At 36.1% G+C, this 21287-nt stretch overlaps 1 protein-coding gene across 2 annotated transcripts; it reads left to right on the top strand.

The window, feature by feature from the left end:
• Positions 1-999: 999 nt before the first annotated feature.
• LOC145567050 (uncharacterized) lies at positions 1000-19385 on the top strand. 2 transcript variants are annotated; one of them, XM_081626277.1, is made up of 21 exons: positions 1000-2698; positions 3628-3932; positions 4132-4249; positions 4590-4672; positions 4839-5059; positions 5161-5293; positions 5683-5765; positions 6123-6329; positions 7365-7724; positions 8316-8478; positions 8648-8836; positions 9960-10166; positions 10316-10408; positions 11674-11867; positions 12170-12715; positions 12801-12881; positions 12985-13070; positions 16479-17192; positions 17779-17932; positions 18043-18146; positions 18762-19385. In XM_081626277.1, exons 1-20 carry the CDS (start codon positions 2590-2592, stop codon positions 18119-18121), a joined length of 4125 nt encoding a protein of 1374 aa, XP_081482403.1. In that variant the 5' UTR covers positions 1000-2589; the 3' UTR covers positions 18122-18146; positions 18762-19385. The 2 variants fall into 2 exon arrangements, with proteins under 2 accessions (XP_081482403.1, XP_081482404.1); XM_081626278.1 differs by lacking the exons at positions 17779-17932; positions 18043-18146; positions 18762-19385 and having other exon boundaries at positions 16469-16521.
• Positions 19386-21287: the final 1902 nt, after the last annotated feature.

The raw sequence follows: 21287 nt of genomic DNA, 5'->3' as shown, positions 1-21287 counted from the left end.
AAATAAGACTAACCTTTTGTGTGGGGAAAATTTTGGGGATTTATGGGGTATTTATAGGAGAGAGAGTTGTAGGGTAAGTAGGAATATTGGGCATCATAAAAATAATGGGCCAATTAAATAAATGAAATGGACTAGGCTATGTTTGTATGGGCATAAATTATAGAAGGAAGGTTCATAAAATTTTTTTTGTAATAAAATCGTTTATCAACCCAAAATAATTTGAAACTTGTAGAATAAATTCCGGAAAAATACAAATAAATATTATAAATAAAATAAAATTTCATTTATAAAATATTTAAAAATACGGGGGATTACATTGTTGCGGTTGTTAATCGAAGGAGGGAAGGCGGTCAGCTGGTGCGAGTGATAAAGATCGAATAGAGGATGAAAGAGAAGAGAGAGAGGGGCGGTACTTGCACTGAAGAGAGAGAAGATAGATCTGAGGGGAAAAAGGAAAGAGGAGAGAAGGGCTTTGTGATGGAGAATTGTCACCCCTCAAATGCTCAACGGTTTAAAACCGGTGGCATTGAGAGGTTTTGAACCGGTGGCAATCTTAGTTTTTCTACTAGTGATTTGAGCATAAGAAATGGGAAAACAAGGGCAGAGAGAGAAAACAAGTGAGGGAAAGGTAAGAAGGAAAGAGACCGAGGATCTAAGAGAATAAGAGGAGAGAGAAAAAAAAAGAAGTAAGGGTTTTAGATTTTATATGAAGGCAAGGGAACGCTGATGACTAAGGGCTTGGGTAAGTGGGCTTATGCTATTTTGGGCCGAAATTTCGGTTTCTTATTCGGTTTTCGATTTTTCATCCAAAACTGAATCCAAACTGTAATCCATATTTTTAAAATTTTCTAATCCAAACCAAACCGAATTATAAAAAAATCCAAACCGAATTACTTGTTCGGTTTGGATTTCGGTTCGGTTTTAATCCCAATTACTTTCACCCCTAGGAGGGGGATTGCGGAGGTGAGGTGGTTTGTGCGTAGAGGGATTAGATGGAGAGTAGGGAATAAGGAGAGTATCTCGGTCTGGTTTGATCAGTGGGTGCTGAATACTCAATCGAGACGTATTCTGTCTCTCAGGGGTGATCATGATGGGGAGATGAAAGTGTGTAAATTGATTAACTCGACTTTAGGCTGCTGGAAGGTATATGTGCTTTCTCAGATTTTTTGCCCTTTGAAGTAGATAGAGTCCGTAGTATCCCTATTATTGATCGATTGCCTAAGACTAAAATATGCTGGGATCTCGATAAGAAGGGGGAGTACACTGTACGATTTGCATATCGTGCATTGTTTGATGATGATTGGAAGAGGGAGGAGGCAGAATCAACCTTTGCATGTGATATTTGGAAGAAGATCTGAAAGCTGAATGTTTTTCCAAGAATTAAAATTTTCGCCTGGAGGGCCTGTCAAAATTCACTTCTTATTCGTTGCTCAATTCATTCTCGTATTCATAGCTATGATCCAGATTGTTCTATCTGTAATAGGGACTTCGAGACCACTATTTACGCTTTGAAAGAATGTGTTTATGCAAAGGCGATTTGGAGCAAAACTGATTATAAGTTTGTTTCTTCCATGAGGTCTCAGAGTGTGGTTGATTGGTGGAATTCTGTTTTCTTGGAGCTTGATGACATTGATGTGGCAAATGTTATTGCTATTTGTTGGGCATTTTGGGGGATAGTAACTCGCTGGTGGTGGAGGGTGTGAGAAAGGACCCTGCTGATGTTGTACGCTATGCTTTGAAGACAAATGAAGAAGTTTTTGAGGCGGTTTCAGTAGGGAGGGGGTCTGGTCAGAGTAAGAAGGAGGGGGGGTTTCTGCTCCTATTCACTGGTTGGTGCCATTTGCAGGGGCTTTCAAGGTCATTGTGGATGCGGGGTTTGTGGGGGAGCTGGGCTAGGTGCTGTGATTAGGAATGGCGAGGGGATTGTTCTAACTGTTGGTGTGTAGCAAGGAGGGGAGAAGTGGGAGGTGAGGGTGGCTGAAGCACAAGCTATTCATTGGGGTCTAAGGTTTGATATAAGTTCGGGTGTATAGGAGGTTATTGTGGAAAGCGATTATTTGCAAGTCATTCATGCTCTGAGGAACAAAGACGTTGGCTGTAGCGATTTCCATTTAGTCATGGAGGATATCATTCTATTTGTAATAATTTTGCTAGTTTTTTATGATCATTTGTTAAAAGAGGAGGTAGCACATGAGTTGGCTCGTTTTCAACCTTGGAAAGTGGGTCAACGAATGTGGTTTGATATAATCCTGACTCATATCCTTGAATTTTTTTTTTCTTTTTTGAAGGGGTCCTGATATCATATGCTTTTTCTAATTTATCTAATTAGTTCCCCGTACCGTAATGGGTTTCTTCAATAATAAAAAAGAGAGAGAGAATCAGAGTTAGAAACGTTTAAGTAAATTCTATAAAGCTAAAAAGGGCACTGCATTTGTTTTCGTCTAGGCATTCATAAACTTAGAGCATTAAACAAAAAATGAAGACTTAAGAGGACTCCGAGCGCAAAGGGTTGTGGTCCGCCGTCGGCAACGCCAGGCTTGCGGCGTTTGGGGTTGAGAGAGAAAGTGTGTTTGTGTATTGATTAATAATATGGGCGAGTTGAGAGTGGTGGATGGCGGGCAATACCTCGGTGAAATCTCGGCTTTGTGCTTCCTTCACGTCCCCTCTCATTTCTCTTCTTTTCCATATCTTCTTGCTGGTACCTCTCCTTTTTCTTCTCTTCTTTCCATCTTCAACCATTTTTTTTTAATGCTTATTTTTCTATGTTTTATTTATGTACTTGTATTGCTTTTTTCAATTAGGTTTCTCCAAAATGTACTTGTTTTTCTGCTCTAATTATTAATTTATTCATGCACTCATGAACTACAAATATATCATATCCATGTTTGATGATGATCTAGATACATGAATTCATTTGTGCGATGAGTATGCAACCAAATGTGTGTCATATGAAATGCATTTTTTACTTCAGTAGTTACTCCCTTTCTACACTTTTCACTGAAGAACTTTACCCAATCAAACAGTTTTATTAATCGACTCATACTCTTAATTCATTTGGAATTTGGATAGTCATCACTTGGGAAGTGCTCACTAGATAGCTGTATCTCTTCCATGCATGTACCTCTTCTATTAATAAGTGTTATCGCCTAAGTTACATTCATAGCATTTCATCATCTCCGGTGTGATATCTATTTTTGTTGAAAGTGTGCTCAGCAATCTACTTATGCAACTTGTGTTTCCATTTAAAAAGTTTTTGTGATACAAAAATAAATTCTCAATTTTTTATATGTGCTAGAGTGCTGCCTTGTTAAATAATTTACTATATGCTTGAGATTATTGTACAATGACCATTGTTTCAAATTTATAAAAACAATAAGGATCGTTTTGACCAAAGTGTAACTACCTTCAAGGTTTTAGTTAAGATTTTGCTTTTGTTTTGGGAAATCACTTGCTTGTAGTTATGTCTGCCGCAGTGTTGCTTCATGTATCTTCATCTAACTGTGGCCTTGATAATTGCACTGGAAGCTGACTGATGTACTTCATTTTCCTTGAAGGTTATCTTTGAATATTTTGTTTCTGAACCCTAAGCATGTCTGCCTTCTGCGGTTTTTTCCCCCCTACTTGCAGGATCAGGATCACAAATAATACTTTTTGATGTAAATCTTGGTCGACAGATAAAATCATTTTGCGTGTTCGAAGGAGTTCGTGTTCATGGGATTGCTTCTATATTAATGAATTGCAAGGACGATGCCTTGTCTCAATCTGTTACTTTTAAAGTTGTTATTTCAGGGGAGAGGAGAGTGAAATTGTATAGCTTGCACCTTCAGCTGGGGTCAAAGTCTCTTGATAGATCTGATGTTTCAATAGATCTGACTTTTATACAGTTGCTGCCAAGATTTACACACTGGGTCCTGGATTTTTGTTTCTTAGAGGTGATTTATTTCCAGTTTCACTTAGGAGATTGAACTATGAAGTCGCAATATTAATTTATTTAATTATTATTTTTTGAAATAATGAAGTCGCAATTTCTTCAAGCTATTTTGGATCAACAACCATCTATCTCCTCCTAATTAATTCATTTCATAATTTTATATTATGCTCATACATTAGATTTTTTATCTACTTGTGTAGGATGGTTTATCTTCTTCTGGAGAGGGATGTCATTATCTTGCAGTTGGCTGTAATGATAATTCTGTTCATATATGGGATGTCTTGGCACCAAAATTGATCTTTGAAGTTATATGTCCAGGTCAGTAACAATCTATACAACCTCCTTTGACTTCATTTTTGAAGAACAGGTCCTCCACTTTCATTATTTGACATTGCAGCATGTCAGAGGTTCCATGGTCTCTCTTAACTAGTTCTTGTCTGTTATCTTTTGCTGTGAGCGAACCTATATTTGTCTCGCCCAAAACAACAAAACAAGGGAAAAGTGTTATGCCGATGGAAGTGTGGAACAATTGTTTAACATATTTTTTTTATTTACATTAAAGATATGTAGGTCTTTCTAATTTTGCTAGTAAATCACAGCATTGTTTCATGAATTTTATCCAATTTGCTACTTCTGACATTCTGTTTTTGGTCTGTAGAGAGGTGCCTTCTTTACTCTATGAAGTTCTGGGGTCATGATTTTAGAGCTCTCCTTATTGCATCTGGCACTATTTTTAATGAGGTAATCCTTGCTTGTCATTAATTGTTATAGTATATTATAATTATTGTTTTCCTCTATAATGCGCTTACCAAACTAAGTGGTTGGTTGAACATGGGCAATTTTATTAACACTCAACCTTTGATTCGGCTCTTCTATTCATCTATTTTTTTTTGGTATGGTATGTCAGATTGTTGTATGGAAATTGGTTTGTCAACATAGGACACAACCTTCAACAAATGCTGGTCAAGATCTTGTTGTGATGAGCTTTTCTGAAGCTAATTGTCCTCTTGATTGTTTCTACTATAAAGTTGAGATTATTTCTAAACTTGCTGGCCACCAGGGCTCTATATTTTGCCTATCATGGTCTAGTGATGGATCCAAACTGGTTTCTGTGTCTGATGACCGTAGGTGAGAGCCACTTCATATGTTATAGGATATCTTTTGCTATTCTCCGATATATTAGTACTCTTTAGTTTGTACCATGAGAAATTGATTAGACTAGTTTTCAGTGCTCGAATTTGGATTACCACTGCTGAAATGAACATGACTGATGATTTGACCAAATTGCATGGCCATTACCTGGCTGGTCCTGGGCTGTTTGGTCATGGTGCGAGGATCTGGGATTGCTACATATCTGACTCAGTAAGCTTTGAAGCACCTCTTCTAGCTTTGAATTGTCTCAGTTGAGTTATATGTTGCTGCCTGAATGATATGTAAAAATATTAGGACATTGTCTATCTTGTATGTTCATTATCATTTATCTTTTACTCTGTTGTGTAGAAACTAGGATTCTCATGTTCTAGGCTTTTCTCTCACCCTACCCCCAAGTAGTAAGCAATCATATTTTCCCCTGGTTTTGGACATTGGAATAGCGCAGCATCATTTACCTGTATAATTTCTTCATGTTTTGGTGTAGTGTAAACACTTGGGAACTGCAAATAGGATGTTAGCTCTTTTTAATTTATAATGTTTCATTTCACAAACTGAATCTTCTCTGCTTTTTTTGTTTTTGTTTTTTTTTTTTACCTAAGTTTATTGTCACTGCTGGAGAGGACTGTTCATGCCGTGTATGGGGATTTGATGGAAAAGAGTTAAGAGTTATCAAGGAGCATATGTAAGTGCATCTCATTTCTGTGTTTTGTTTTTTTAGCTTTTACATTACTTAAAAATTAAATCCTGTTGAAATCAATTAGTAGTCTATTCCCTTGTTCTATTTTTGTTATAGGATCCGAAGGTGAAATAAATTCTGTGAGTAACATGGATCTCTCTTGTATTACCTTTAGATTCTCATGTTCAATTCATTAGGATATTCTTTTGTGAGATCATGAATTTGTTGCATGCAGCTAATGTGACTTTCGTAGCTTCATCAGTTTCTCCTCACAGTAAAATGGATCTTACCTGTTTTTTTATTTATTTATTTATTCATCTTTTAGTCTGTTTTATGTTGAACAATTCATTCGTTGTTTGGCAGAGGGAGGGGAATATGGAGATGTATCTATGATCCTGACACTTCCCTTCTTGTTACTGCTGGGTTTGATTCTGCAATCAAAGCCCACTGTCTGCATTCTTCGTTATCTGCATTCTCTGGTGAATTTATCAAAGAGGTCAAGGAAAGAAAAGAAGAGGTCTTCAGACTTTGCATTCCAAATTCATCAGGTCATAGTGTCCTTATGGACAGGTGAGTGCTTACCATTTCGTTTTGTACTCCCCTCCTTAGTCCTGAGTTGGGCATTGTTATGACATTTATTATTTTTAATTTCCTTTTATATGGGATCAGGATTTGTTGACACATTGCACAAGTAAGTAAAAAAAATCTGCTCATTTATTATGTGATTATTTAGTTTAACTTTGTGCTAGATCTGGGAATGCCTCCCATTTGGCTACAAATTTATGAGATAAGAGCACCTTGATTCTTATTCCTATATGGCTCATGTTGTGGCTTCTTGCTAACTTTGTTAGTCTCCTTTTTTTTTTTTTTTTTTCCCTTTTAGGAAAATTATCTGAATCTTAACTAAGAAGGCTGTTTAAGATAGTTCCAAAAATGAAAAGGCTTGTTGAATTTGAGGCTAACCAAGAATTTCATCAACTAAGAAGATGAGGGGGAATTTAGGGTTAATAGTGGTGGATCAGGGTAGAAGAAGAAGACAAAATAATTCTGTTCTTTTTTTTTTTTTTTTTTTTTTTAATAATTATTTACCTTAAGTAATAACAGTATTGCATTATTATTGTTATCGTTGTTGTTATTGTTGCTGCTGTAAACTTGCAATTTTGTACCTCTGGAGTCTAATTTTGGATTATGGGCTATACTTGAATATTCTTATATTTGTAGATTAATTTCTCTATTATGGTTAGAGGGCATGGGTTTTTTGTTTTTGTTTTTTTTGTTATTTTTGTTTTTTTTTGTTTTGTTATTTTATTTTTTTTATTTTTTTTTTTTTGTGCTTTCCCCTCCTTTTAACGGGTGACACCTCTGTGGTGTCTATCTAATGTACATCTAACACTTTGTAAGCTTGTGTGTATATATAAAAATTAAAAAAAAAATTGTCAGTCCTAGACCATTTAAGAAGACTTGCTCCAAATTTGAGATCATTCCAAGTCAACTAAAATCTGAATTTTGTTGTAAAAGGATGAACAAAAGTTGGGACCATTTCTGTGAATTTTATTCCCCCTTTTATATAGAACTATTCATATTTTCTTGTTATTTCTGGTGCAGCAAGAGCGAATATGTACGTTGTTTGAAATTCGCTCGCAAGAATATGATCTATGTTGCTACGAACCATGGTTATGTATACCATGCTAATCTATCCGAGAGTGGATCTGTGGATTGGACTGAACTTATCAAGATTACTGAGGAGATACCAGTTATCTGCATGGATTTGTTGTCTCAAAATCTGTCTGAGCCGTCCTTTGAAGTTGAGGATTGGATTGCTGTTGGTGATGGTAGGGGAACCATGAAAGTCATCAAAGTCATATTTAGTGATGGTATCCCTCAAGTGGCTGTCAGAATATTGTGGTCTGCGGAAAAGGAAAGGCAGCTCTTAGGAGTGTATTGGTGCAAGTCAATTGGATGTGGGTAAATGACCATTCTGATCTACTTTATCTTGTAAAATATAATACTAGGGTTTAGTTTGAACTTTCATTTTAAAGAAGCATAGTTGTGATGGAAGTGACAACCATATCAATTCCATTTACCGTCTGAAACAGGAATAACCAACTCCAATTATATGAGTTGGCTGATGGGGATCCCTCATTCTTGCTGTATTCCAATTACTTCCTGCTTCCCCCAAAAATGTTCTTTCTAATATTTGATGTACCTTTGACTCTAGCAAGGAAAGGCTTTTGTAATTTTATCACAACTCATATTGGTGTACTAATTTCCTCGTCTTCTTGTGATCATGCTTTCTCCAATTTATATTTCACTGCTGCTGCTGCTCCAAGAACAATACTTTTACTATTAGTGGCCTTGCGTTTGAATAGCTTCCTTTCCTTCATCTGTATGTGATGCGTCAGTTTGAGTATTGTTGATGATTAAAATCTAATCCATCCAGCCTGTGGGTTCTGTTTGCTATTGGAGATTTTGTAGTATTGTTCTTTTTCAGCAAAAGACTGCATTTCTGTTCTGTAACTACTTATCTAAAACGCTTTTTTTCTTCTCATTCTTTAGGTTTATTTTCACATCTAACCCTAGGGGTTTTGTGAGGTTATGGAGGCTGTCTGATTCTTTATCTCATGATGTTGTGAGAAGTTTTGATGCCTGTCTAGTTGCAGAATTCATGTCACCTTTTGGTGCAAGGATAATGTGTCTAGATGCCTCATTTGAGGAAGAGGTATCACCTCTTTCCTTTCCTAATTATTTGCACTTGCCTTCATCTTCAGATCAGTCATTGTAATATAAGATATTGTGAATTAATTTTCCTACAGAGATTATATGGCAGAGTAATGCCAACTTGTTTCAGATGTTCACTTTGGTCCTTTGTACTTTTTTTTTTTTTGCAGGTATTAGTTTGCGGGGATTTGCGTGGTAATCTTGTTTTGTTCCCTTTGTCAAAGAGGATTCTGCTTGATAATTCCATACTCTTTATTGAGAAGACTCCTTCAACATATTTCAAAGGAGCTCATGGGATATCTACTGTCTGCAGCATATCATTAGTCAGACTCACCACTGGATTGGTTGAAGTTTGCTCGGTAATGGCTGAATTATATTATTAACTTGATATTATCAGAATTAAATGTGTTTTTCATGCTTTTTTAACTTTCTATCATAATCATTTGTGTGTCATAATTAAATTTCATTGTGGTTTCGTAGTCCTTGTGCGGTTGTGCCCCATATTTTACATCATCCCTTGAGTTTTCGAATCCAAGTTTATGAACCTTGATTGCTAATAGCCTAATATGAGTGATATCATTAAGAGCATGCTGATTTGAAGTTTGAGACTCCTTACATGCTGCTAAGTAAAGAAGAAAGAAGCACACACTAATTTGGAAAACTGTGTTTGGTGCACAGGCTATTTATCATTTTAGCTCTAGACACTTTCTGAGTATATCTTTTCATATACTCCGTATTTTATACATAGTAATTTCCATAGTATAAAATGGTCAAAGTTTGGTCTCACATCTCATCTCTTGAAAAATCTTTTATTGGACAGGAATTAAATATTTATAAAAAAATTTATTGACCTGAAGCTTCAATATTATGCCAATTTTTAGATTCATTCTTCTTTGCAACTTCGTTTCTTCTCCATATTTGTGGGCTAAACGTAAATGATAGTTTAAACTGTTGATAAAGGAGTACTTCTTTCTCTTTTCTTTACAACTTGGTTTCTTCCCCATATTTGTGGGCTACATGTAAATGATAGCTTAAATCGTTGATGAAAGGAGTACATCTATCTCTTTTCTTTACAACTGTTTTTACAACTGTGACATGACTGACATCTGTGCAGATGTCTACTGTATTCCGTCCACCTTGTCATATATCATTGTCTTGGCTAATCCTACTACTTCACTTTCCTCAATTAGATTCAGTTTGTTGTTTGCTTTCTTCCTTGGATAGTGTCTAATTCTGCTGATGAGTTGTTATCTCATCATGCTGTGCTATACAATTTATGGCAACAATATTTGTCTCATCTAGTATCGCCATCGTCATAGCTTTCGGACCCTAGATGGGGTCTGTGATTACTGGTCAAATATGTTTATACTATTATGAGGCTGGTCATATATGTATTACGAGTAACGTTTTGGATATGGAAGCTAACTCAAGTATAGTAGAATTTTAATCTTCCAATTTTTTCTCCGTATGCTTTTTGTTCAGACTGGAGGTGATGGGTGCATATGCTATCTGGAATATAATAGAGACCAACCAACTGTAGAATTTGTGGGAATGAGACATATTAAAGAATTAAGCCTTGTTCAGTCTGTGTCTGCTCATTATTCCCTGGATGATTCAGAAAATATCAGCTATGCCATTGGTTTCTCATCTACGGACTTTTTGATATGGAATTTACTCTCTGAAACGAAGGTCCTCTTCTGCTATATTTTTTCTCTTTCTTTGATGATTTTTTTTAAACAGGGGAGGAGGGTGGGAGGAAATTGAGGTTTAAATGTTTAACTGATATATTATTTCCCCATCTTACCTATCTTGGAACCTAAGAATGCGTGTAAATGTAGGTACTGCAAGTTAAATGTGGGGGATGGCGTCGTCCTCATTCTTATTATCTTGGTCAGACACCTGAAATCTGCAGTGGCTTTGCATATGTTAAGGCACGCTCTCAACCCCCCCCCCCCCCCCCTTTTCTTTCTTTATTTATTTTTTTTCCAAGTGTCAGATATTAATGTTTGGTGTCAAATGTGGGAATTACAGGGAATTTACTCATTTGCATAAAGTTACCTTCTTCTTAGTTACATTCTCTGTTTGCCTAGTGCATGTAGATAATACCTTGTGACATTTGCCAACAATATGGAAAAAATTATATTTTGTTGTACACACAAACTACACAAGTACACAACACACACACATTCACATACATATACACATTCACACACACGCACACACACGCACGTTCACATACATATACACATTCACATACATGGTACAAAATTTCGCTATAATCAAAGTGTGATTTGACAAAGCTACAGCTATGCAATTTTGTATGTAATACATATGCCTCCTTAATTGATTTTCCTTTGCATTTATTTATATGTATAATTGTTTATGAGAAATAATTAAACAAAAAGGATTATATTTTGAGTGAAGGGACTGAGGGAGTTTTTCCTTAGGACGGCTGCTGAATTTTAAGACCCCCCCCCCCCCTTTTTTTTCTTCCTGTTCACATTATCAAACGTCAAAGATAGTCTTCTTAACTACTACCTTTAACAACATTATATTAATATCAAGATTTTTAAGCTGCTGGCTACTTGCTGACCATTTTCCTAATATCATCTTTTGAATAAAATTCTCTCAGTCCATCTTGTGTGCGGCTGGCCACACAGTGTGACCACTTGTAAAAGAACGTTGTAACCCCTATAATACTAACTGAGTAACCCCTATAACACTGATGAAGTAACCCTTATAACCTGACCAAGTAACCCCTATAACACTAACGAAGTAACCCCCATGATGGCTGGCCACATGTAAGAATTTGTGAAACACTATTACTTAGACTCATACTAATGCGTGGCTTGGGAATATGTCCTGGTGCCAGATTAAGTCTTCAAGTCCTCAACTCCCCACAGCTTTTTTTCTTCTTTTTCTTGTGTTTAGTATACCCATAGAGTTACCTGAAATTAAATAAAGAATACGTAACACATGGCCATTAATCCAAATTGTGGCTTACTACCTACCAGATTTAATTCTGAGTGAATCAGTTAAACTCACATGTGGAAGCTTATCTTCCAAGCCAGAATCCCAGATACAATGTCTTCCACCGAGATTTGTTCTCATACCTGGAGTTATTTGCTTGTGTAGGTTTGATGACAATTAGTTATGTTTTTATAAATTGTCTGAATTGTTTAATAACCCTCTCCAGGATGAGATCATCTATGTTCATAGATACTGGGTACCAGATGGTGAAAATAAGATATTTTTGCACAACTTGCACTTACAATTCCATGGGAGAGAGATTCACTCCTTATGTTTTATCCCTGAAGATGTTCAATGTGCAACTCCTAAAATTAGCTGGGTTGCTACTGGGTGTGAAGATGGTACTGTGAGATTGACTAGGTATGATTTTCTGCACAATTAGTTGGTTAGGTTTTTCCTCGTCTTCTATACTGATTGGATTTATTCCTTCAAAATACTTTTTATGTGGTTCAAAAAAAAAAAAAAACTTTTTATGTTTTCGGGTGCTATTAGTTTTTTCTTTTTTAATCTTGGAACAGCATATGTGCAAACTGCAAGCTGTTCACTATTGTACAAACATTGTAGACCATTAATATGCTTGTAAATTTGTTGCGTGAAAACTTTATGATCTTTGCAAAATTTTTATTTCATCTGACAGTAGGTTAATTTGATGGATAGCTCAGGTATAATCATGGTACTAGTAATTGGGCTATGTCCAATTTACTCGGGGAACATGTTGGAGGGTCAGCTGTAAGATCATTATGTTTTGTGTCAAAGCTACATTCGGCAGAAGCTAAAGTGGTTGAAGGAACTAATGGGACTGGTGGGACCATTAATTCCTCGGAGAACTGTGAGATTCCATGCTTACTAATTTCTGTTGGTGCTAAACGGGTGCTAACTTCATGGTTATTAAGGAAAAGACAAAAAATTGAGGGAGATACATCTGTTGATGGCCTAGTGAACGAATATGGGAGCCATAAGTCTTCACCAGTAGATATGCCTTCAATGTCGTTCAAGTGGCTGTCTTCTGACATGCCAGTTAAAAGTGTTCGTGTTAAAAAAAAGGCTCAAAATAGTGGAAACTTACCTAGTCCATCAGATGTAGTTTCTAGTTCTGACTCTGTTTCAGCCTCTATGGAGATGGAGCTAATGCAACATGGAGATGCACATGATAATGATTGGAGATACCTGGCTGTTACTGCCTTTCTCGTTAATTTTGCCAATTCAAGGCAAGTTAATTTGACTAATTCTCCTACAATTGTACTTTTAAGTGCCAATTGAAGTTTCTGTTACATAACTCTCATCTACTTTCAGGTTTACTGTCTGTTTTGTTGTTGTTGCTTGCTCTGATGCTACTCTAATGCTGCGGGCTCTTGTTCTTCCATATCGGTATTGGTAAGATAAATGCCTTCTGCAATTAGATTATGTAATGATTGCTAAAGTTTTCTTCAAGAACTCAGTAGATCTTTGATATGCTTCATTTTCTTTTGCTTTGCAGGTTTGATATTGCATCTTTGGCTCCCCTTTCATCGCCTGTTCTGGCTTTACAGCATGCTGTAGCTCCTCTTTGCCAACTTTATCAAGGTTTGATATATTCTTTCAGTTAATCCTTTTGGAAATTACATGTATCTAATAGATTGTTCTGAACTATTTCCTTGTATTACTATTTCTAGAATATGCTAAAATGTTGGTAATCAATACGTTCAAACTCTTAACAAGAATTTTACCTCTCAATGGTTTATTATTAGCATCATGACTTGTAGTTAGGGGTGTTAATGAGCCGAGCCGAGCCGAGCCGAGACTAGGTAGGCTAGGCTCGGCTCAAGCTCAAAGCTTGTGAGCTTAGGCTTAGCTCGAGCTCGAAGTTCGTCAAGCCTTAAAAATTGGGGCTCGGCTTAAGCTCAAGACTTCTTAAGGCTCAGCTCTTCTTGAGCTCGATAGTCTTTAAGGCTTGAGACTCCTAAAAGCTCGGCTCAAGACTTCTTAAGACTCGTCTCGAGCTTGATACTCTTTAAGGATCGATACTCCTAAAAGCTTGGCTCGATTCTATTGAGGCTCATCATGGCTCGATTCGAGGCTTATAGACTTTAGCATTTTAGCCCATTTAACAAGGGCCCAAATGGTACTCATAGTCATTGTTTCTACGACAATCTAAGTTTGCTTTTATGACTCTCATATTCTATCCCCTGCTCCTATCTTTCAACGTGGGACTATTTCTTTTTCCTTTTTTACTTCTTTATAAACAAAACAAAATTCATCAACAAAAGATCCAAAACTTAGCTGGAACACTAGAGTTATGAAAATTAATTTTAGTCCCTAAGCCTTAAATATGAAGAAAATTTTATGTTACTAACTTATTTATTACCAAAAAAAACATATTGTACAAAAAATATAAAAAAAAAAAAAAAAAAAAAAACTCGAGCTTGCTCACCGACTTTCGATCCGAGCCAAGGATAGCTCAAGCCTGACTCGTTAAGATCTCTAGCGGAACCCGAGTTGAGCTCACTAAAGCCGAGCCAATGCCAAGCTTTGGTCGAGCCGAGTCTCGAGTAGTCTCGGCTCGTTAATACCCCTACTTGTATTTTTAGAAAAAAATGTCCCAACCTTCTTATGTTTCCTACATAATTTAGGTAATGATAACTTTATACTTGCCCTCCAAGCAAGCTAAACCTAATTACATTACTTAACAAAACTGGCCTTAGTAATTTATTAATTAATGAATCAAAATAGCCCTCTAATTGACCAATACAGTTATGGAAGCTCTAGGCCTCATATCTAATTGCAAGGAATCAATATTTTGGGGAAGGCCGGAAGGGCATGTTAGTTATAGTCTATTAGGGCCTGTTCACTTCAGCTTAATTTTAGTTCAGTTCATTTAAGCTCCAATCAGTTCAGTCAGCTCCCAATTTCGTTCTCTCATAAAATATTCATTTCAGCTCTATTCAGTTTAGCTTAGCTCAGATCCAATCAGTTCAGTTCAGCTCAGCTCCCATCAGCTCAATTCAGTAAATGTGAACATGCCCTTAGTAGTAACAAGCTAGAGGTTTGTTAGGAGGAATTTTTATAAAATAGGCCTTGTTAGGTAGAATAAGGACATGTTGAATATTGTGTGGTTTTTTATTGGGAGAGAGTGAGCCTCTCGAAAGCTTATACTTGGGATAGAATCCACCTCTCGAAAGTGGAATTATCATTTGTTTTTCTGTAATTCTCATCTCACCAATATAACCATCATCTTCTTGTTAATTTTCTGCCATTGTTAGAGCTGTCAGCTAGGTCAGGGGTTTCTAGCACTAATGAAGTAAACATCAACTAAATGATTCCCAGCATGTGAAACCCACTCTTTAAAAGCCATGGTAAACCTGCTGTTCCTAGGAAACCACTAAAATAAGAAGGCCCAAAAACAAGGCTTAAATTAATTGTTACAGACTTACAGTAGTATCTAATGATACAAATACTGCTGTATGAAGTATAATTCTTTTTATGGCTTATTTTCACTCTTTTGACTGTTGTGTGGTGAGGCCTGCTGCAGACAGGCTTTTGATGTCTTTAACACTGGGAGGAGCTTGACTGCTGAAAGTTTTTTATGGAGAACGTTGTAAACTTTAGATATTAAATTCTCCATAATGCTTTTGTAGTGACCCACTGACCCTGTTTTCTTAAGAAATTATTATCATTCTCCACTTATAAGGGCCAATGGATAGCATAATTTCCCAATTCGGAAGGATCATTTGTTCTTCTTGTTATAGACTCAATCGAACACTAATGTATTTAACAGAGAATATCAAGATGTGACAAAGATGAGAGCTTGTATTTTGAATTGGAATTGACAGCAGGTTACAAAAGGGGGGTAGCTTGAGGCTACTACTCTCAACGTTAGTAACTTGAGGCTACAAGTCTCTAGACAAATACATCACAATAATTCTCAACATGGCTTTCACTAAACTACTGCCTTCTTTATCTACACAATGATCAAAATACTATGTTTAACTTAGCTTTAATCAGCTTTATCATGTACTGCTGCCCAAATCAGAGGTCAGTTCCTCAAGCCACCACTCTCTATAGTGGATTCATAATGGTGCTTGTCTTCTAGTGCTGATTATGCTCTTCCCATTTGTCTGGTGCTGATTCTTGTCCCCTGCCTTGTTCCTCCTTGTATACACCTTGAGAGGTGGCTCCACTTGGTCTATAACACTATTTTACCTCTAAAACTTTAAATCCCAAAAACTGTATATGAAACTGTTATTTTACATCCCTCTCTCTCTTTTCTTTTTTTTTTTCTCCTCTTGTTGTCTGCATGTATTTTTTGGCAATAGTCGGAGAAACAGATTTAATAATAATGAATTCAATTTCAACATGTTGATTGTGCAGTTAAATTATTAGATTAAAAAAAAAAAAAAAAACTCTTTAGCTGAATCTGATGATAGAGATTGGGGAATCCCCTTGAAATTCAACCCTCAACTGAGAGAAATACAACTAAGCCCTTTTTTTTAGCTGAAGATTAGTTTTGGAATAAAAGAATCTTCCTTAGAACATAATCTGTGTAAATGAGTAAGATGAAATAATAAAAATTACATTTACAGTTTTATTTAATGCCTAATCTTACTGCATTCACTTGTACTGCTCTAGGTTAAGTATGGTGAAGAAATACATCCTTGGACCCACGATACATTACCGAATGACTTGAGAATCGGGCCTCTAAGGAATTGAGTAAAACTAGGGAGGACATTAACTCTATCAGTCTGTTTGCTAACACTTGAGGCATGTTATGATGCTGCGTTGTAATAAATTATGAGGTTAATCTGCTGGCTAGATTATACAATAATGTGGATAGGTAAAGTTCTTAATAGAATCCTCATGTATACAAGTATATAATGACACAAAGTGTGTTGCTGGTTTGTTGGGTTCTGATTGCTCTGTCATTTATATCATATTCTCATCCGTGTTTTTCTTTTGTAAGATTATCTTCATGTAACCTTATTAAGGTTTTTGCAGGTAAAATGATGACAAAGAACATATATATCATAATTAGTGGATCAACTGATGGAAGTATTGCCTTCTGGGATGTTACTAAAAGCATCGAAGCATTTATGCAGCGAGTATCATCACTTCACTTGGAGAAATCTATTGATTTTCAAAAACGACCACGCACTGGTAGAGGAAGCCAAGGTGGTCGATGGTGGAAATCTGTTGATGCAGCTCTAAATGCTAAAGAAAAACCTACGGAATCTATGGCATTGAAAGAAAATATTTTCTCTAGTGACAAAGCTGATGTTGATGAATTACCAGAAGCAATGGTCTTGAAGGGCGAGAATAAATCTTCTGAGCATATAGAAATAACTTCCTCTAAATCTGGGGAAAGTTTTGAAGATTCTTGTGAAAGGTTATCTGAAATAAAACCATTACATATCTTGCGTAGTATTCACCAGTCTGGTGTCAATTGTCTGCACCTTTGTTGTCAAAATCTTGGAAATAGTATGTCATTCAACATTGTAAGTGGGGGGGATGATCAGGCACTTAGTTATCTTCAATTTGTTGTGGATCCATCTTCGTTAAGATCAAAGTTGGGCCATATTGGAAAAGAAGGTGATACAATATCAAACCTAGGTAGCCCAGAACACACTATCCAGTATGACTCAAATCAAAGCTATTCTATCAAATTCTTGTATCAGAACAAAGCCATAGCAGCTCATAGTTCTGCTGTAAAAGGTACTTATTAGTCTTTTTTTTTTTTTTTTTTTTTTTTTTATCTTTTTTTATATATAAATAAATTACATATTTTCTCTATGTGGAAACAATATTCACTCTGATCCGTACCCGTATCAGATAATCGTATTCGTGTCCATGTAACGTAGGTCGCCACATGTGAGTTCCTTTTGGTAGAACATATTTTTATGAAGTGTAGGTAATAAGTCCTGTAACTTGTGTTAATATAATCTTGCTTGCGCCTATTGCCCAATTATTATCATTTTTTTTAATGGGTATGCAGTATGCTCTTGCCCTATTGAATTATCCCTTTTGGCTCCCTCAATTATTATCATTTTTTTAGACATCCTATGTTCTAGGAAGAATGACCCAGTATTCATTGCAAAAGGAACATCATATCTCCTGAGTCCTGATGTAGTACTAAACATATTAGCTGCTTTCTTGTCTCTCTTTTGATGACTCCCAAAGCTTTAGTGAAAGTGATCTTGGGAAGAAGAGAGAGAGATCTTACACATGCTCACATTACAGAAGGTTCTGAAAATTTGTGCAACTATTGGAAGTTTAATATCTTGGTTTCCATTTGGTTTAGGTGTATGGACAGATGGAATCTGGATATTCTCTACCGGTCTTGATCAAAGAGTAAGGTGCTGGAATATTCAAGAGCATGGCAATCTAGCTGAGCATTGTCATTTCATAACTAGTGTGCCAGAGCCAGAAGCCTTAGATGTCACAGCCTGTGGAGGGTAAATGAAGCACTTTTTTTTGCTTACATTTGGCTTTGGTAGTTATTCTTACCATGAGAAATGATTTTCTGCTGCTTTATTAGTATTTATTAATTATTATCTTCATACAGGAACTGTTATCAGGTTGTTGTAGCTGGTAGAGGAATGCAAATGATTGAGTTCTCTTTAAATGATTGCACTGCACCTTGAGCTCTATTCTTAAAGCGCTAAATTGGTAAGCAGAACTTTGCACTTGATTTCTATAAATGCTTAGTGAGTGTGTCTTCAATATAGTGAAGGTCTGCATTTTGACATCATAGAAACAAAGCAGAGTCTTAGTGGTATAGTTTTTTAATGAGCTGTTGAGTTCTTATATCATCATCAACTAAAGGATATTCTCTGTTTTGCACTATATGATGTTTGACTTTATGGTAATTTTTTATTAATCTTGACCATAATTGTCAATTGTCATACTACGTGGTGAAATAGCTACATACTATCTCTTACTGTTATACTTGCATGTTTAGTGCTCTGATATATTCCAAAACTAATTGTGCTCTTTGCAGTTTGGGTATAAACCATGGTATCATGTTCTGCTGTGACTTTAAATTATGATTGAATCTGTAGTATTGTCTTGGCACTTGTCTGCATGGGAAACTTGTATTTAGGTTACAGTATGTTGGTTTTTAGATGATTAATGATTAAATTGCAAGTAGAAAAAATGTGACCATTTTGATTTACAAGGATAAAAACCCAAGTTAAAAGTTGTAGTATTCCTTTTTCTCTCATAAATCAATATCACTTTCATGGGACAAAGTTAATGTTAAAGCCCAAGCATTGTTATTCTCAGGGTCTGTTAGATGGTTGGCAAGTTTCTCTGGGATCGCTTTCTAGTTTCAATTGCTTGAACAAAAGAAGCCAAACATGGAGAACATAGCTTGTCTTCCATTCTTCACCAAAAAGGTCAATCACTTCACCAAAAGGCCCACCTGCAGCCTGATTACCTTTGACAGCCCGATGACCTGAAAAGCCCAAATTACCAAGACAATGATTTGTGCATGGATTGAGCTTAGGTTTCCCAGGTAATTGAGACCAACATTGCTGAAGATTTTGGCACTGGTCTTGAACAAAACTGCCTCTCCGATTTTGACCCTGGTCCTAGAATGAAGCTCAGGGAAGACAGCCTTCTGCTATGAATAATTTCATGCTCTTGATTCTTAGTGGAGGTTTATTAGTCAGCTGATAATCCTGCTGTTTTTTGTAGTCTTCGGGGAATTCATCGTAGAGGTAAAATGGCTTCTTCCTCATTGTGATTTTTCCATTGTTTTGGACAACTACTGGTGGTTCTACCCTTGAAATTAAGGGGAGTAGGGTTTGCCTTGTCTGTGTATGGGGATGAGAGAATAATGGTAGCCATTAATTTGTTGTTTTGAAGGGAAATTTTGTTAATACCATTAGAATAAAGCTTGAAAAATGCTTCAAAATATTTATTTAAATATATTTATAAATTTAAAAAAAAAAAAAAAAAGCTATGTTTTTATCCACATACACATATGAACCTAAAAAAAATATATATTTAAAGGAAATTCTCTTTGGTGCTCATCAATTTTTAATTTTTCTCAATGGTAAACAACAAAAATTCCAATTATCTTAGGTAATCATGAATTATTAGAGTAGATTAACCATAACATTAATTATTTATTTTGAATAAAATCTTTAACTACCGTTTTTATTATTATTTTTATTTTTTAACAATTAAAATATTTTTTTTGAATAAAAACCACCGTCCAATTTTCCCCCACCCTAGCCACCCAACCCCCCTGCCTCCACCTATGACCAACCCTGATCCCCTACCCTCGGCATCGGCACCGTGTCGGCCCTCCCTTTTATCGCGTCACCCCCTTCCCCTTGAATCATCAACCTGCCCTCTCTACCCCCATGAAACCCTTGAAAAACCATCACCAACCCTCGAAAAAATCCCAATTGGAACCCTAGTGATGGCGAGGGAGGATTGGTTAGGGTTATTTAAGGGTGGGGTGATGGTTTTAGGGGGTTCATTGGGGGAGAAAAGGGGGGTTTTGGGGAAGGGATTGGGTGGTTTGGGGGAAGGGAGACGCGACAGGGGTAGGGTGTTTAGTGCATCACTACTCCCTCTATCCCTTATGTTCATGCCTACTTTTCATTTTACATGGGAATTAAAGAACTTAGAAATTTCTTTAAAAGCCATGATTGGGAAGTACAAATATGCACGCGGGGTTAGAGAGCGATGGAGAGAAAGAAAAGTTTGTTGGTTAATTATTGAAGAGATGGAGAAAGAATGTGTTGGAAATTGATATTAAAAGTACGAATAAAATAAATCAAAATTGATGTTAAATCATCAAGAAGAGGGAATATTGTTAAAAAGTACATTCTTTAAATAGAAATAAGCAATTAATTTTTAAACCACAAAAAAGAAAAGTGGACATGTAGATAAGGAAGGAGGGAGTGTTGGGAAATTATGGTGTAATTGTATTTGATTAATGCGGAACAAGTCAATGAGAAATAAGAATGAGAAAATCCATACAGAAGATAAAACAAAGAACACAAGAATTTACGTGGTTTGGTCAAATTAGACCTACATCCACGGGTGGAGGATTCAAGAGCTTCTTTAATATATGGAAAAAGAACGAGAGAATAATACAAGGAATTCTAAAACTTATGGCTCAAAAGGTATGATCTAATTAATCAACTAAATTGTCCCTTTATAACACAAGGAAACCCTAATAGAACCCCTAAATTGTTTCCCCAAATATATTCAAATAGCCGTCATAGAAAAGATATAATTTCAGGAAATATCTTATAAATTATCTTAGAAGAACTGAACTACCGAGCTAGCTCAAGCCTAGCCTGCCGCAAGTCTTCATAGGGCTGAGGTATAGCTCGCAACCTCGTTGCAACTTTTCAGCTTTGTCAGGTCTTCGTTAAACGGTCATAATTTTCTCGTTTTTTGTCGAAATGACCTACCGTGAACCAAGCTATCATCTCCAACTTAAATCATTTCAAAATCACTTATAATTTGAGAGATATTTGCATTCAAAAGCATCCCTATTAGTAATAAATAAAGCTGATCTCGCAACCAGGTCTTGAAACATCCACACTCGGCATTACATATTTCTGCTAAGTGTCGAGCTACGTAGGTGATAAATATGTATTATTGTGACATAGATGCATGCTAAGTAAGAGAATTTTAAATAAATTTTTTTAAACAAAAATGTTGTATAGAGTTTTAATACCGATAAATTTCTAATATTTCATCTATACAAAATTAGTCATTACTTTTAATAAATAGGAAAAATTGATAAAAATAATCCCAATTTACGCACATTCGCTCAAAATA

Source organism: Chenopodium album, chromosome 11 (assembly GCF_948465745.1).
Source record: "Chenopodium album chromosome 11, dcCheAlbu1.1, whole genome shotgun sequence".
NCBI classification, from domain to species: domain Eukaryota; kingdom Viridiplantae; phylum Streptophyta; class Magnoliopsida; order Caryophyllales; family Amaranthaceae; genus Chenopodium; species Chenopodium album.
This window is presented reverse-complemented; position numbering and strand designations above follow the sequence as displayed.

What these genes read in the sequence shown, in the direction of transcription:
- LOC145567050 (XM_081626277.1), top strand. Translation starts at nt 2,590, where the DNA reads ATGGGCGAGTTGAGAGTGGTGGATGGCGGGCAATACCTCGGTGAAATC. An exon ending in TCTTTGCCAACTTTATCAAG is followed by an intron (nt 13,071 to 16,478) that starts GTTTGATATATT and finishes AGGTTTTTGCAG; the next exon opens with GTAAAATGATGACAAAGAAC. An exon ending in TCATAGTTCTGCTGTAAAAG is followed by an intron (nt 17,193 to 17,778) that starts GTACTTATTAGT and finishes CATTTGGTTTAG; the next exon opens with GTGTATGGACAGATGGAATC.